This window comes from Equus quagga, chromosome 8, assembly GCF_021613505.1.
Source record: "Equus quagga isolate Etosha38 chromosome 8, UCLA_HA_Equagga_1.0, whole genome shotgun sequence".
Lineage (NCBI taxonomy): Eukaryota > Metazoa > Chordata > Mammalia > Perissodactyla > Equidae > Equus > Equus quagga.
Window position 1 is genome coordinate 73,062,451 of NC_060274.1, and position 16,925 is coordinate 73,079,375.

Genomic DNA, 16,925 nt, shown 5'->3' on the forward strand with positions numbered 1-16,925 from the left:
GTGGATGTGACAATAATTTATATTTGCAAATTCATTCTCATTTGAAAATTGTTTCGGAAAACCATTTTTAACAAAAGTAAACAATATTTTAATAGGGGTTTACTGAGTTGGCTGAATACATTGTGATGAAACAGCATTTTTCTTGATTTTTACTTGACCATGGTTTGAAACTGGACTTGAAGGAAAGTTAGCTACTAAGGTGAAAAATAAGATATAAAAGAAAAAATATGTTTACTCTCTTAAATGTGCTCTCAATATGTTTAATCATTTTAAATGTCAAATGAGAGTATTGTAAAAATGTATGATAATAGAGAATTACCTAGATGAAGAAGAGCCATATTTAAATGCTGAAGTACATATTTTAGTGGTTTTCAGAGTTTGGTGTAGCAATCTTTGGGGTTGGGAACACTTTTGTTCCCTTGTCATCTACTTTTAGCATTATTTACAGAACTGAAAGCAGAAATGTTGAGGTACCTAAGAGAAGGACTGTTCTTCAGTATGCTGGGTCAGGCTTAGGTAGGAAATATGAAAACATAACCCAAAAAAAGCTTTTATAACAGTATTTGCAGATCAAGCCTGTAGATTTCTAATGTTCATTAGATTTGGAATGTTTAGAATATCAAGCTAAATGCTAACTTCTCAGTATCTCTGAATTTATTTTTATAAATATATTTATAGCTTGCTTTTTACTGAAAGAATGCAACAAAACGAGAAAATACAGTTGTTGTTCAAATGGCTCAAAGAACTACACCAATTAAATATATAATATTGTATTTGATAGTTTAAACATTGCATTGTAATCTAGATACCATTTACCTCAAATATTAGCTGAATTATTTTAATATTTGTATTAGAAAATAGGTCATAGCATAAGTGGCATTCTTAAAAATCACCAGCCTAAATATATTTAAAAATTAAGATGAAAACATTTTACAGTAAACCTTTCTAGTCACTAATTTAGGATAATCTATTGTCTTGTTACTGATTTTATTTCATCTCTATAGCTTCCTCTAAACTTCTCTAGGAAGAAAATAAGCATTTGCCATTATAAATATGCCAGTAATATTTTTTAAATGTTCTTGCATTAAAAACATAAAATATTTATTTTTATTTTTTAAATGTTCTTGCATTAAAAACATAAAATATTTATTTTTATAGTTTACTTTGTATTTCTGCCTTCTAATCTCATCCTATTACCTCAAGGAAAACTTTATTTAATTTCACAAGGTATTCCCACATTTATTTTATGTAATGTCTTTCAAGAGTGTACTAAAACTGTGGTTGGGATTATGTTAAGTGCATTTAGTTCATTTAAAAAAACAGAAATGGCAAACTTAGGTCTTAGTTCTCTGAAAGGGAAAATATAGACTGACAACTCTAGGTAAATATGGGAAGTCAGAGGTAATTGGGGTCATCTTAATTATGTTTAAAATATGTGGATCAGCTTTTGGAAAAACTTTGTAGTGTTCATCCCTCTGAATCCTGCTGGAAAAATCACTCTAACCATGATTCCATACTATTTTCAGAGAAAGGTACTTTTATGCTATTATAAATTTCCACAGAGCTACAAGGTCTGAGACAGAATTACATGAAAAGGGCATTCTGTGAAAAGATACCATGGCAAGCCAGGATCCCAGTGCAGAATAAAAACAAGTAAGAGTTTTCTTTAGATTTTGTCATTTCTGGAGAAAATTAAACCCAATAGTGTGGAAGACTATCTTAAGTTTTCTTACAGGATTTTAATTCTGGAAGGATATTGAGGTATTATCTAGGAAAGCTATACACCACTTTTAAGATAGGAGAATACTAAAATACTCTAAAAAGATAGCAATTTCTCCTAATTAAAATTAATCTAGCCTGCTTGTTTACTCATCAATGTGTCATCATTGTGCTAATGTGTTCCAGTATCTTATATGGTGGATCACTTCAATCCATTGTGAATAAAATGATGCCCCCTTTTTGTTAGTCAGTGGCCTGTCCTGTCTGGTGATTCTTCATGTTCTCTGGAGTCCAATTTCATTACATCATTTTTAGAATAGCTCATAATTCTCTAATAAAGGCATGGTCCACTATACAAATACCTCACATTTCCTAAATGTCATATCTATTCAGAATCACTTTTTCCTACTTCATTTATCATACTAAATTGAAATTCTTATATCTTTCTACTTGGCCACAACCTTAGCTCTCTCTTTGGCTACTCCTAAGTGGTCTTTCCTCTTATTTCTGGAAATTATTTTCCTGCCAAAATGAATTATCCTCCAGTTGGTCCCTATTGAACTCAATTCGATTTGTATCTTCCCACTTCTCCAATTTGTCAAGATGTTTTGAATTTAAATCCTACAATAAGGGAGTCAGTCCACCCAAGTAGATGTCATCAGTACAAATATATTTTATATTCATTCAAGTGATTGATAAAAGAGTGTTTGTTTTATGCCTGAAGATGTCAGTCTGAATGGTCTTCCCCAAAGTTAATATAGAAATATTGTTAACTGCTGTGATAAAATTTATTACACAAAGGGAAAAATGTAATATAAGCAATCTAATTATTTCTTCTATTTCTTGAATAGTGTCTATATATCATGCTAGACTACATAAATTATAATCAGTTGAACTTATTTTTTGTCAATCTCACCATTCTAAAGCCAATGAAAACAATTAATGAGGTTTTTGGAAATTTTTACTGATTAGTTCTCTCTATTTGTATTTCTAATTAATTAGAGGGTTAGGAACAGATGCTAGTTATTTCCAAACATTTCTGGTTAAAATATGGAACAAGTGAAAAACAGTGTTATGAAGTTATAAGTGCAACTTACACGTCCAATGCATGTGCAATTATGCATGGTAAAAAATAGAGTAAATTAATATAGTCCTTGACTTCTTATGTTGGTAATGTCCATCAAGACTGAGAATTCTGATTAGCTTCTTTATTTTCACACCAAAAACTCTGGATATTTTGACTTAGAAACAATTATTGAATTAATACATATCTATTACACATAAGTTTAAAAGTGTATGACTGTTTTATCTCATTGTGGTGAATAATATTACTTTTTCTCCTACTTTTATCTTTGACTTCATAAAACACACAAAGAAATCCATTTGGCATATTCTTCAAATCAGAAAAATGGCTTAATATATACCTATCTCATTACTCTTTGATTACCCAAGGATTGATTTTTTTCATAATAAAAATTTTCAGAAATTAAAAAAAAGAAGATGATTCATTAATTATCATCTGGATTTATACAAGTGCAGATGAATTTGGGACTTTCGTAACTGTTTATATTAAATCCTGTAAAATTTAGGAAATCACAATAGGGAGACCAAAATTATTTACAAAGGAACATTTATTAAACACTTTTTTTTTTTACAAAATACAAAGATTGTTGTTCTGCATGAATACATCATATATAAAAAATAATGTGTTTTCATTGAATTTAATTTGAAGACATTTAGAATTTTATCTTCTACCAACTTGAGGAATCAATTTGGCTTTGCAACTTGTTTAACACCATTGCCCATTGGGGGAAATCTTTCTCTTGTTAATTAAATCATATTCATAACAGCTAACATTTTATAGAAAAAAATCAGACAATGTCTGTCATACAAAGCTCTTTCTGCAAGGTAACTGATTTGCCTATGATCCTAAATTTCTTTCAAGCTATAAGATAGGAAGAATTGAGGAGCTAGTTAAGTTTTATAATAATGTATTAGCAGCAGTTGATAGAAAATGCAACATAAGATTTGTTTTGTCTGTGGTACAAGAATATGTCCTATCAGACTCTAATGTATTTTTCTCTACTTGAACACAAATAAGCATGTGCTGATTGTTTCTGGGATGACAAAACGTATAAAAAGACAAGAAGCTGGTTCTGGTTGTCATCGTGAGTGCCTATTTTCATCAGCTAATATGAATGCATTGCTAAACTTAGTGAAGACAGGAAAATGACTTAAGGATAATATATACAGAGTTAAAATACATTTTTTTTATCCACTTATGAGTGATTTCAGGCACTGTGGCTGTTCAGGATAAAATGTTTCATGGTTTATTCTCGATAGCAATTTAATTGTCAGTGCAAGCAAAAGCAAATACCTGCCCACTGTTATACACATGACCTCGTACATCTGGAATGTTCAAAACAAGTTCATCTTCTGCATCTTCATTTTGGAGGCATCTTGAATAAGAATGTCTCACAGTTTGCTCTTGATAGCAATCTAATTTTCAGTGCAAGCAAAAGCAAACACATACCTGCTCACTGGCATAGACATGACCAACACAGCTGGAATATTCAAAGCAAGTTCACCTTCTCCATCTTCACTGTGGAATTATCTTTAATAAGTGGCACTTAGTGTAAACCCTCTATAAATCATGAAAAACAGACTCGAGAGGCCTGAAATTAATAATATTAAAAATCACTGTCATAGTCATCCCTCTGTGTAAACGATGTTTGAGTAAGGCTTGCCATCACCACATTTCTTTCCTGAGAATGGAGCTGATCCTCTCTGAATATCATAAGTGCGCATGCTCTGAGCTGTGGTCACTGTCATGGCTGTCTTCATTTGCTAGAGAGTCCCCTGTTGGCTGGAGTGTGGCTGCACCGATTCCCGAAAGCTCGGAAGGGAGAAGTGTTCCTTTTTTCACATTCACCAGTTCCTTTTCTCGAGCTGCTGCTCCTTGCTGCCCCCCTTTGACTCTCTTCCACTTCATTCGCCTGTTCTGGAACCAAACTTTCACCTTTAACAAAGAAAAGGAACAAACAAACAAACAAACAAAAGAAAGAAAATTAAATGGACATTTTCCCCCCTTTTTTTGTCAATGAAAAAATAGCTTATCAAAGGCTTATGCAAGGACACTACGAAGGAGTGAATAAGAAAATAATCAACATTAAATTTAATCAGGTCCCATAGTCATGATAATAATTTTTAAACTTTCAGAAGGTGCATCCAAAGTATTATATTTCTTATTGTACGACATACAATACAAAAATATAGACGTGAAAGAACTCTATCATTTCGGGTTTCTCAAAGGTGTTTGGCTTCATAAAGCGTTTCTACAAATTAGAGCTAACATTTTAGTAATTGTCTTGGTCGAACATTTTCTCCCCCCAAGTTCTTTGACTTGAAATCTAACTGTCAGTTCTTGAACCAATTTAAAGCACACTCAGGGAGCTGCTCAGGAAGCTGTATCTGAAAGATGATTCTGTGCCACTGAAGTCCACCACTGCATTCACCAAGCTTTATTCAACCATCACACCTCAGAGTGAGTCCGTCTTCTTTGGAACGTTTTATTTTTTTTCTTCCTTTAGTACTTTTATTTTACTTTGCAAAGACACAATTCCAATAATTTCCTAAAAATATGGTCAAGATCAAAAATTTTCACTAACAGTTGTTAAATGCTAATACTGAAATTATACATTATATAATTCACATCAGCTCTGTAGAGATGTTTTCCTTCTAAAATCTTAACTGAATTTGCCAAATACATTTAAAGCATATATATGATAAAAAAAAAATTTACATAAACACACACTAAATGACCATCCATTATCAGAACCAGAACAATATTGGCATCATTTCATCTTCTTGTTTAGGAGGAACTTTCTTTTCCTTTCACATTGCATTTCTATTTCTCATCATTGTATGTTCTTGTTAAGCTAAGTGTTCCTTTTACATTGCAATTCTCTGTTTACCCTCCTCAAAGTTACCAGAAGCCTGAATTTTATGTTTATCATCCCCAAGCCTCTATGTAAAACAAACAAACAAACAGAAACAACAACTTTTTTCATAACATGTGATCCCAAAAAGTACTGTTTAATTTTGCTTGTCAAAATTTGACTTATTAAAAGGGAATGTTCTTATTTACAGGCTTCTTGCCATATTGACTTGAGGGACTACAATCATTCATTTTTTATGATTGTATAGTGTTCTGTTGTGTGAATATACCACAGTTTATCCATTCTCCTGTCCATGGACACTTGAATCACTTTCTTATTTTTTCTTTTATAAATGATGCTGTTATAAACACTCTTTTATTTGTGCTCTGATAAACATCTGATAGAACTTCTCTGTGTATATATCTAAAAGTCACATGAATGGGTCACATAGGTACATGAATGTTCAACTTAACATGATAATACAGAAAAATTATTTTCCAAAGCTGCATCAATTTAACCCCTCACAGTCCAGTAAGAGTTCTTATCAATCCACATCTTTATCAGCATTTGGAGTTATCAGTCAATTTTTTTCGAATACAATGACCGGAAATGTTATCTCACCATGTTTTTATTTTGCATTTCCTGATTACTGATGAAGTAAAGCATCTTTAAAATGTTTACAGCCCATTTTTATTTCTTCTTTTGTGAAATGCCTCTACAAATTTGGTTCACATTAAATTCTTTTTAATTAAATTTTATTTTTTATAGACTTTTAAAATATGTTCTGAATGCTAATTTAATGCTTCGTGGTTATATGGCAGCTACTATATTCTCTCAATTTATAGTGTGTCTATTTTCTTTCCCTAGAGTGTCTTTTGATGATCAGAAACTATAAAATCTAATATATTTAATTTTTCAATTGTTTCTGTTATGACTATCACTTTCATGTCTTCATTAAGAACCTTCTTTCTTCTGAGGCCATTAAGATATTCTTCTATGTCTTCTAAAAGTTTTAAGATTTGCATTTCAAGTTGAAGTGTGTAATCCATGAAGTTTTGATTTTAGCATATAGTGCAAAGAAAAGATCTAAACTTACTTGATTTCATATAGACAACAAGTTGTCCTCAGATAATTTATTAAATAGTCCGCCCTTTTTCCAGTGATCACTATTTCAACTCTATCACACGTCAAGTTTCCATATATACCTAGCTTTATTGATGCACTCAATTTTTCTATCCTTGTAAAAAAAACCCAGTCTTAATTATTAAAATTTCATAAATCTTTATATCTGGTAGAGATAGTTCCATTGTATTCTACTCCAGGACTATTTTGAATATTCTCCATCTAATTTTAGAAAAAAGCTCAACTTCTGTAAATGCACAGTGCTAAAGAGAAAGCCAAGAGAAATGTATTAAATTTCCAAAGATGTAATTATTTTAGTGGTCTTCAGATCACAATACTCCATCAAAATTAGTACAGTTTCTTCAGACGTCTGCACCGAAAAAATATTTAAACTAAGACAGTTCTCAATTCTGGATTTTCATTCATTGGTCACTTAGGCCATAATTGAAATCTTGTATCATACATTGACCATACATATATTATTTCATTTCACAATTGAAAAACTAAGAAAAGGTATGTGCCATTTGTGACAACATGGATGGACCTTGAGGCTATTATGCTGAGCGAAATAAGTCAGACAGAGAAAGACAAATACTGTATGATTTCACCCATATGTGGATCCTAAACAAACGAACACATAGGTAAGGAGAACAGATTAGTGGTTACCAGTGGGGAAGGTGAACGGGGTAAAGGGGCACATGTGTATGGTGATGAACAAAACTAGACTGTTGGTGGTGAACACGATGCAGTCTATAAAGAAACTGAAATATAGTGATGTGCACGTGCAATTTACATAATGCTGTAAGCCAGTATGACCCCAATAAAATAACTTTAAAAAGTTAAGAAAATTTGGAAAAAGACATTAAAAACCTGCTGATGAGGCTCACTTATTATTATTACTTAATAACCAAATGATCAGTATTTACCTTTTATTACATACCTCCTTAGGAATAGGGAGCTATACTGTAGGTGGTATTTATGCATTATTTCTAATCCTCATAAAATTTTCTAGATCTTTTTAACATTATTCCTATTTCATAGATGAGGAAGTTGAGACTCAAATTTAAGTGACTTGCCCAAGATACACAGACGGGAAAATGTGGTGCCAGGATTTAAACCCAGGGATTGGTTTGGCTCCAGATTGTACTTCTTATTTTTTGTCCCTGTTATATTTCAAACTCCTACTTTTTAAGGATTCAGGATAAAAAAGTAAAGCATATAAAGTATGTGAACTCTATCCATATGATGACTATCATTTAGGTCATTCTCCTACTCGATATAATTAGGTTTGTAAATATGACGCTATTTTCCTATACTATAATTTAGATAATTATGCCACTCAGTTTAATTACCTCTGCAAGCTTGACATTGCATGTTGCATTAGATCTTTTCCACATGAGTTGGGTTCTACTCCTGGCTTCACTTCTGAGTTTCTGTGTGAATTTGAGAAAATTATACTTCTCTTTGCCTCAATTTTCATATTTGTAATATTGGAATAATGAGCCTTTCAAGATTCTCCATAGGGACATTTTCTCCATGGACAATTCCAGATGGAAGAAACACATCATCATCATTGTCACCAAGAGCTGAAACATCAAGTCAAAATAACCTTGGCAGAAAATGGGAGGAATAGATTTCCTAAAATCTACATTTATTTCCTTTTCTAGGAGAAGAGGTAGGGCAGTTCTATAATACCAGTGTAAAATCTGATATGTGCAATTCTAAATGAGAAAAATGTAAAAATATGGTATTGATTTTAGAAATAGTATGGGCTATTTTATGTTGTTTTCTATGTTACCGTGTGAAATTTTGCCATTTCAATTTTTTTTAAACAGACTGATAAAAGACTTCATAGTTTTCAATAGTAGCTGTATATACATACATAAAGATATATACCTATATGCGTATATATTTATAATGATAGCATTTGATGAGTTCACAGTAATTCTAATACCTGTATATACTATGTTTTTAAAGGTTAGATTATGTATTTAACACTGGAATGCCATTAAATTAGTAATGGAACAAAAAACAGTAATAAATACATGATGTGTTTATCTTATAAAAATGGAAGGAAGAGGGAAGAACTTCAAAAGTCAGTGAGTCCAGATTTATTTTCATATATATATTGGGATGAAATGAAATGAGAGGAATATTTTTGGGAGAAACATATTTTTCTATTGGTATCACAGTATGAAAAATAAATCTAAAAACGTAATCCCAGATTATAAGTCAATATTGCCATTAGAATAATAACACCACAGTTTTATAAACAAAGAAACTTTAGGGGCTTGCCTCATGGCAGAGTGGTTAAGTTCTTGCCCTCTGCTTCGGTGGTCCAGGGTTTCACCAGTTTGGATCCTGTGTGCTGACACTGCACCGCTCCTCAGGTCATGCTGAGGCGGCGTCCCACATAGCAGAGCCAGAGGGACCTACAACTACAGTATACAACTATGTACTGAGGGGCTTTGAGGAGAAGAAGAAAAAAAGAAAAGAGAGAAGATTGGCAACAGATGTTAGCTCAGGTGCCAATCTTTAGAAAAAAAAAGAAACTTTATAATCTAGCTTCATTAGTTGGATTGAAAAAAATAGCTTTTGTTTTGTTTTTAAGATAGCTAAAGCACAGTCATTCAAATGGCTGACACTACTTTTTTAAAAATGAATATGTCAATTATTTTGCTTAAAATTTACAAGGGAGTTTCCTATAATAATTTGTATTTATAAACTAAGTAGAGTAAACTTAATCTCACCTTTCCTTGTGAAATTTCCTTAGAATCTCTATTTATTTATTCATTAATATACTTAATATTACTGAAGGTCTAGTGACAGGTACTGTGTTAGATCAAAGATGGGAGAGGTTAGTGTGAAGAATGTACAAATAAGTAAGACATAGCCTCTGCCTTCAAGGCATTCACAATCAAGAAAAGAGAGATATATAAATAACAGTTTACTGGCTGTATATGAAACCTTTGGCATATACCAAGATGCATAAGGATTAGCTTCATATTTTACAGAATATCCTTAAACTGTTTTCTATTCTAGTTGGTTCATTGCTAATCCCCAATTAAGAGATTCCCGTCAAAGGTCCGTGAGATGGCAGAGAACTCTACCCCTATGCTTAATGTTTTACAATACTATGTTGCCATACAATTATTATAACAAATAATTTTTTTCCTCTGGAAATCTCATGCTCTTGCTATTCTTGGCATCCTGTGTGCCTTCTAAATCTTTTGTCCTAGTAACCTAGGATAGTACCCTAGATTCTAGGAAATTGGATCATCAAATATTTTGCATACAATGAAAGCAAATCTGCCCATCCTGGAGCATGATATATAGATTTTGTGAACTTTGCTTTGTTTGGGCTTAAATTCAATTTTATTTTCTGCAGTTTGTCTGGGAAGTACTGGATAGATGAGGGGTTTTTAAATATATATTTCCTTTTCTCAACCTTGGATCTAAGGCAGGATTCTACATAAAGTATGTGTTGTTACATATTACAATTAACAACTTAGATAAAAATAAATCCTTTATCCCGAGAATTTGAGTAATGAAAAAATGGTATTATTCATGAAATTAAGGCAATATGAACCAAACCTTATAGGCTTCTAATATCTACACATGCAGATAATATTTTTCAACAAAATCTTCATAATAGAAAATAACAAAAGTATGTAGTAGCCTGCTGGATTAGTAGTGAATATTTAAAGTGCTCAGTTACAGATCTTCCTTTTAGAACATCTGCTTATAATGAAATCTCAGTTTTAATCCCTTAGTTGACAAAGTATTCAGCATTTGCTTCACCTAGATGATCAAACTACTCTTTAAATAAATAGGAAAAGCTTTTATCCACATTTATTCACTCTTCTTACTGAAGAAAGCAGTCAAGAGAATTTTGCTGTGATTTGTTTGAATAAGTTTGTAATTCAGAATCTAGAAATCACATTTTTGTCTTTAATAAAAATATTGTAAATTAGAATCATTATTGCCAATTGCTAAACATTCATTTTATCTCTTTAATTTCTTTAGTCACTCGTGTTACAGCCTTCTATGTACAAGTCCATAATATTTGTCCATTAAGGTTCACATGAAATATGTATCTGTACTGTCACACAATTTCCTAAGATGGCCGGAGGTAAACAGGTTGACAGAAAGTTGAATCTACATAATGTCATAACTCATATTTGCATAATACATAAATGTCCATCTTTTAAAGAAAACAATCTAACACCAAACATCTGGATGAAAACTGAATATTTCAGTGACAAATCTAGATGTCTCTAAATATCTAGAATTTTTAGATTTAATATTCCAGCTGTTTCTATTTACATCTTGGCACTTGAAATACTGTAGACACTGTCTAACAAATATTTATTCACATCTTTAATATGAAAACATGCAAAGAGTAATCTTATAAATACAATTTTCATATTTAATCACACCTCCTTTGATTAAATTTAGTCATGGCAACTGATCTAGTAAACTCAGTGTAAACAGGCCCTAAAAAACTTACCCAAGTAATTCAGTGGCAAAGTCAACAGTTAAATCAAAGAATTAGAACTAAGAATGCTCTATAAGGTAAGGATAAAAAAATGGCGAAAAGAAAGCTTCTTTACTCTTCTTGCCTAAATAAATAGATTTATATCTGATTAAGAGAAGGAATCCCTCACCTATTTCCAAGAAGCTCATGGGAGCTACCAGTTGACTCTACTGTTTCTATAGCTATGCAACATAGGGTTGGGAGATGGGTGTCTGTGTGTGCGTGGGTTGGAGGATAAAGGGAGTTAGGACCTATTTCATGACTAAAGACTGAATTCCTGTTTAGAGGACTGCCTCTCACCTTTATCTTCCATTTTAGCACATTTCTCTGCCTCGGTAATTTTCAGTTTTGAATCTTCATTTTTTCTATTTAGAATGCTTGAGAATCAGGCTCACTAATGTAGTCATAAAACATTTATTATTTCACATGTTTTTGAACAAACTGAAGAAACATCAGCTATTGGCGGCCATGGGCAAAAACATGTTGAACAAGAAATAACTCTTTTTTGAGGCAATGAATGGAATTCTCCATAATAAGTTGCAATGTTATGGATACTATTATAAGTCAATTGTATGTATCACATTCTGCTTTCCAAAAATGTGCCCAAAGTAACCATTCACAGGATGAGCTAAATTCTCAGAGGATTAATTCTTTTTAACTTGGCCTTTTAGAAATGTCACAGTCATAGCAAATGCTAACAATGATACCTCTTTCTATCATACCTGATGAATTCAACTCAAATGGACTATTTCATTAATATTAATTTACAGTGAAAATTGACCACACTTAACATTAAAAATAGATATACACCTTTCAGTTATTTTAAGTGAAATAATGTTTACCTAAGTGTATCATGAATAAATGACTTCAGCAAATCTGAGTGGAAATATCAAAACTGAATTAGTCATTTTTCTACTTTATTGTTTTATAAAATTCCTGATTAGCAATTCCTGAATACATGAAATTTGTGTATTCAGAACCACTATTGCTACTTATCTTGTTTAAACTATTAAATCAAATGGAATGGTGGCCTTTGTTTTCAACATCTTGCCTAATCTCTGGGATGATGTTTAACAATAATTAGCAACATATCATGATCAGTATACACCATTTTGACAGCCTCTTCTAGCAGTGTCTAATTAAGTGAAACCTATCAAATATAAATATTTGGTTGAAACATAGGAGCTCACTATTTTTATATGTACAGTAGAATATTGGCAACTTTCTATGATCCAACTTAATTAAATTAATATTCTGATTATTTCTAGACAACTTTCAGTTTAATATCACAGTATAAGTGAGCCTTGACTACACTGGTCATTTCATTTATTAGATTTAGGGACTATCTCCTTAGATCCAAGATTATTGTAAGAATTTACAATGCTAATTACTATTGTCATATAAATATACACTGACCACAAAAAAGTAGTCAATAATTTCAATAACTGGGAAAAGTTCAAAATTTTTTTAAGAAACTAGAAGTGATTTTAGAAATTAGAAGCGATGAGGACATTTTAAGTTAAAAATCTATTCTAAGCTGAATGCATCTCTAAAGTTTTCATGAGAAGTCATGGAAATAAGGAGAACAACTGGTGGAAAGCCTTTTATAGCCAAATCCTCTAGAAATTGTTCTCTTAGGCCTGTGTTTATTATTTTAAAGCTGTCATGGAACATACATATATACTGCTCCATATACGTATGTAGATAATAGAACATCTCTTTAAAATGGAAGATGCAAACATGAAACCTGTACTGGCTCCTCAAAATTTCCAGAAGCTCCTTAGTTTTAGAAACTTTTTTTAATTACACTCAAAAAAAATCACATGTATGCCAGGATAATGTGTAAAAGGAGTAATCTTTCATAGCAGAAAATTCTTTCTTTAACATTACACTTTAAACAATGATCCTGTGATTCGATGCATGGTATATTTCAGAATGTTATGGTTGACTAAATATAAAGTAATATATTTATTTCATTACCGAGAAAATTAGGAAATAAAACGTGGCAAATTCTGAGATTAATGGGAAGAATTATCTTTACCTGTTCATTATATCAGTTTGATGAATGCTTAGAGCAAGAATCTGTAGAGCAAATTTCAATAAAGTTTCTAAAATAAAGGCTCATTTTACATGTGCATATTTTTACATATATACATACATATACACAGACATGTATATGTAGTAATATGTATACTAGGTAGAGAAATATTTGTATATCTCTATCTCTTTCTATTTGTCTATCTATTCATCTATCTGACAGCATTTTTAAAAAATAAATTCTTTATATATTCTCTAGGCCATTTCAATAAGGGTAGAGCCTTTTTTTCCTGAAGTTGTTTTTTCTATATCATTTCATACTTGGATATTTACATTTGTAAATAACTAGAGATCAACTGCTTATTTCCCAGTCTTCTACTTTATACAGGTAATATTTCTGAAAATTGATTTAGGAAACGGTTGAATCATTGACCTGCTCTTTATAGATCTTGCCTTATTATTGATCTTAAACTATTTTTCTCATATCATAACTTGTTTTGTGGAACTTAAGGCAGTTCTGAATCTGGCTTTTAGATCTCACCACACATTGTTGATATGCATTTCTTTTTAAAAAACAGCATTACCCAGAAAATACCTCTTTTTGTTTCAAACTAAGATTCCGCCCTATATTCCGCCATCAACTCTTCCACCTTCTGCTACACCCATTTTTCCAGCTGGAGTCAAATCATGTTTAATCCTTCAAAATAGCAGGCACATCATGATTTAAGCAAAAAAAAAAAACCATCTTACTGTTACTCTAGGTGACTGCTAAATACTACTCTAAAGAAATGAGGAAATATTCAAAATCACTGGCTACGTAGGTAGTCTTGGATTACCTTGAATACACAGTGTCTGGTCATGGAGACATAATTTACTGGCTAAATAACTAAAAGTATTCATTTAAATTTGTAGAAATAAATCTTCAAAGTGGAGGGGCCGTGTAAAATGTTGAGCAAAAGACAAAACCACTGTTTATTTGGCACATGAAAAATTCTCCCTCTTAGTCATCCAAAAAATGGATGCCTATTTTGAAAATAGTTGGCATTGAGCCATTTAATGATTTATGAGTAACAAACAAAACATAATCCCTCTCATTTCCACTAAAGCAATATGATCCAACTAGGTGGGATTTTCCATTTATCTTGGCAGAGGTATCATGAATTCGGTCTGTTTATTCCGGCAGTCTCAGCTTACAAATCTGCAACATTGCATTTCTGATTATCTCTGTGAAATGATTTTGTGAAATGGAAGGATCTACCATTCTTTTTATATCTGGCAGCCTTAACTCTATAAAAATGTCCATTTTGTCACTCCTTTTATAGTTTCATGCAGCTGCCTTCTCTCTTCTTCCCACTGTGAGATATTAAAAATTTGGCAAGAGCCTTCTCCAAGAGTATCTGGATGGAAGAAAAAACCAGAATAAGCTTGTCAAACTTAAAAATGCTTTGGGATAGGAGGGTCTTTAGACTGACTGGCTCTTCAAAATAGTCCAAGTAGCCCTGCCGACTGCAGATTATTAGCTGTTGATTGAGAAGGGTATGGGAGAACATGTTGTAAACTGGAAGCTGTAAATTAGAGGCTGGAAGATTACTGAAGTGGTAACTGTTCTGCAAAGTCTGACTTCTTTGTGAGACTTCAGAATTATTCTTCAGGTAGGGAATTGAAAATTTGAGTCCTGAGTGATATTTAAGAATTGAAAATATCTTACTTTTTTTTAAAAGGAAACCTAATCATTACTGCAAATCTTTATAACCACATGTATGTGGCCCATGATAAAATGTGTGGCAGATGTATTGATTGGTGATATAAGCAAGGTAGAAGTATCTACAAATAACACATCAGTTATACATATGCATATTTTATAGACAATAATATAAAATTTCTCGATAAAAGTATATCTAAAGACTACTTCTGATTATAAAGTAAGTTTTCATTTAGGAGTCAGTTATTTCTATAAAACAATTCTACTATAGGTTAAAATTACTTAATATTTCTTGCTTTTTCCTTTTACATTATATACATGTGAGTTCTGTCTCTGTATTTGAGTCTTGAAAGGCTATTAAAAAGTCAAGAAAAAATATTCTAGGAGATTCAAAATTCTATTAAAGTTAAGGAAAACTGTACAATATGAAGTCAGATATAATATTCTTTGGTGAATACAATTAGGTTACTTTACTAAATCTCACATTATTTTAAAGTTCAGAAAAGGTAAGTCTTCCAGAATAGAAATGAAAAAAGTGCATATCTGTAATTATAACATTTTACATGTGGCAATACTATAAAAGAATGTTATTTAATAATTTATATGGTCAAGATATAGATTACATAGATAAATATGTATGGCATTAATGCAAAATCAAAGTAATGAATAGCTATATTCCCAATTAAAAGAAGATGAATGAAAAGGGTTCAGTTTATAACTCTATGTTTACAACTTTAAAAGCCCAACCTTGAGTAAATAAACTGAAACTATCTCACTGGGACAAGAGCCCTGGCATCTTGGGGGAACATGTTTTCAGATCTTTAACAGTAGCCAATTGATGACTGACAGCATACAACATCTTTCTGGTAAATTTAGCATTGCAAAATTCAACCCAGAAAACGTGAATAAAGCCTTCAGATTCTTAATTTAAGATACTGGATGTGCAAAGAAGTCTAAGAATAAGATGAACATTTGGCATAACCAGGAACATTGTCCCATATAATCCTGTCATTCCTCTCTTGTGACATTCAACACTCATCACAATCGTTAATACTTATTCAACTTTTGCCTCTTTCATGAGTTCTAGCAGACACTTGTCTAGCTTATCTTAACAATATTTTATTTCTAGCATCTAGCCTAACAAATATTTGTGTTACAAAAGAATTAATTCACCATGCCCTGCATAGCAAAGATTTTTCCCCCTGGGTAATAGTTATGTTTTATAGTTTATGCTAAAAATTCTTTCACATCTATTATGATATATAAACCTGAGTAGAAGAAAGAGAAGTTAGTTTTACTTTCCATTTTGTGCCTTGGTGAGATTGTTACTTGTCTAAGAATACACAATTCCAAATGGCAAATCTAAAATTTTTGTCCAGATATTTCTCATATCAATTCATTTTTTTCCAACTAACACATAGTGGCCCTCTAAAGACTTAGTTTTGATTGAGGATTTAGATTCCATATGCATGCATCTCTTTTTCATATAAACTAGCAAAATTGCAAATAGAGATTTATAGGATAAAAAAAAGTCTTCTGCACAATACCAAACTTTTAATTCTTTGTAAACCTAATTATCTCTCAAGTTTTTTTCATTATTTTTTTCCCCTATAAGTCTATAGTTAGCTTGTTTCAGTAATGGCCTCCAACAAAATTTGCCTTCCTTCCATGTATCCACTCCCTTAGGTGGGTCCCTCCTACATTGACACTGATCTTGATCATATGACTTGCTTTAAACAATGGGACATTAATAAATATGATGTAAGCAGAGGCTTTGAAAGCCCTTCTATGTTTGAGTTTTTCCTCTAAATACTTCTGGGAATGCTTCTACCACCAGTTGAAGAATCCCAGCAAGCCTTTTAGAGGAGGA

General features: G+C 31.8%; 1 protein-coding gene across 1 annotated transcript in view; it reads right to left on the bottom strand.

Moving 5' to 3' along the window:
• Positions 1-3,332: 3,332 nt before the first annotated feature.
• Positions 3,333-16,925, bottom strand: part of MEOX2 (mesenchyme homeobox 2) — a 62,808-nt gene continuing 49,215 nt past the window's right edge. Inside the window, exon 3 of the mRNA XM_046670696.1 lies at positions 3,333-4,738. Coding sequence (XP_046526652.1) covers positions 4,514-4,738 — 225 coding nt within the window. The 3' untranslated portion in view covers positions 3,333-4,513. The remainder of the gene's footprint in view (positions 4,739-16,925) is intronic.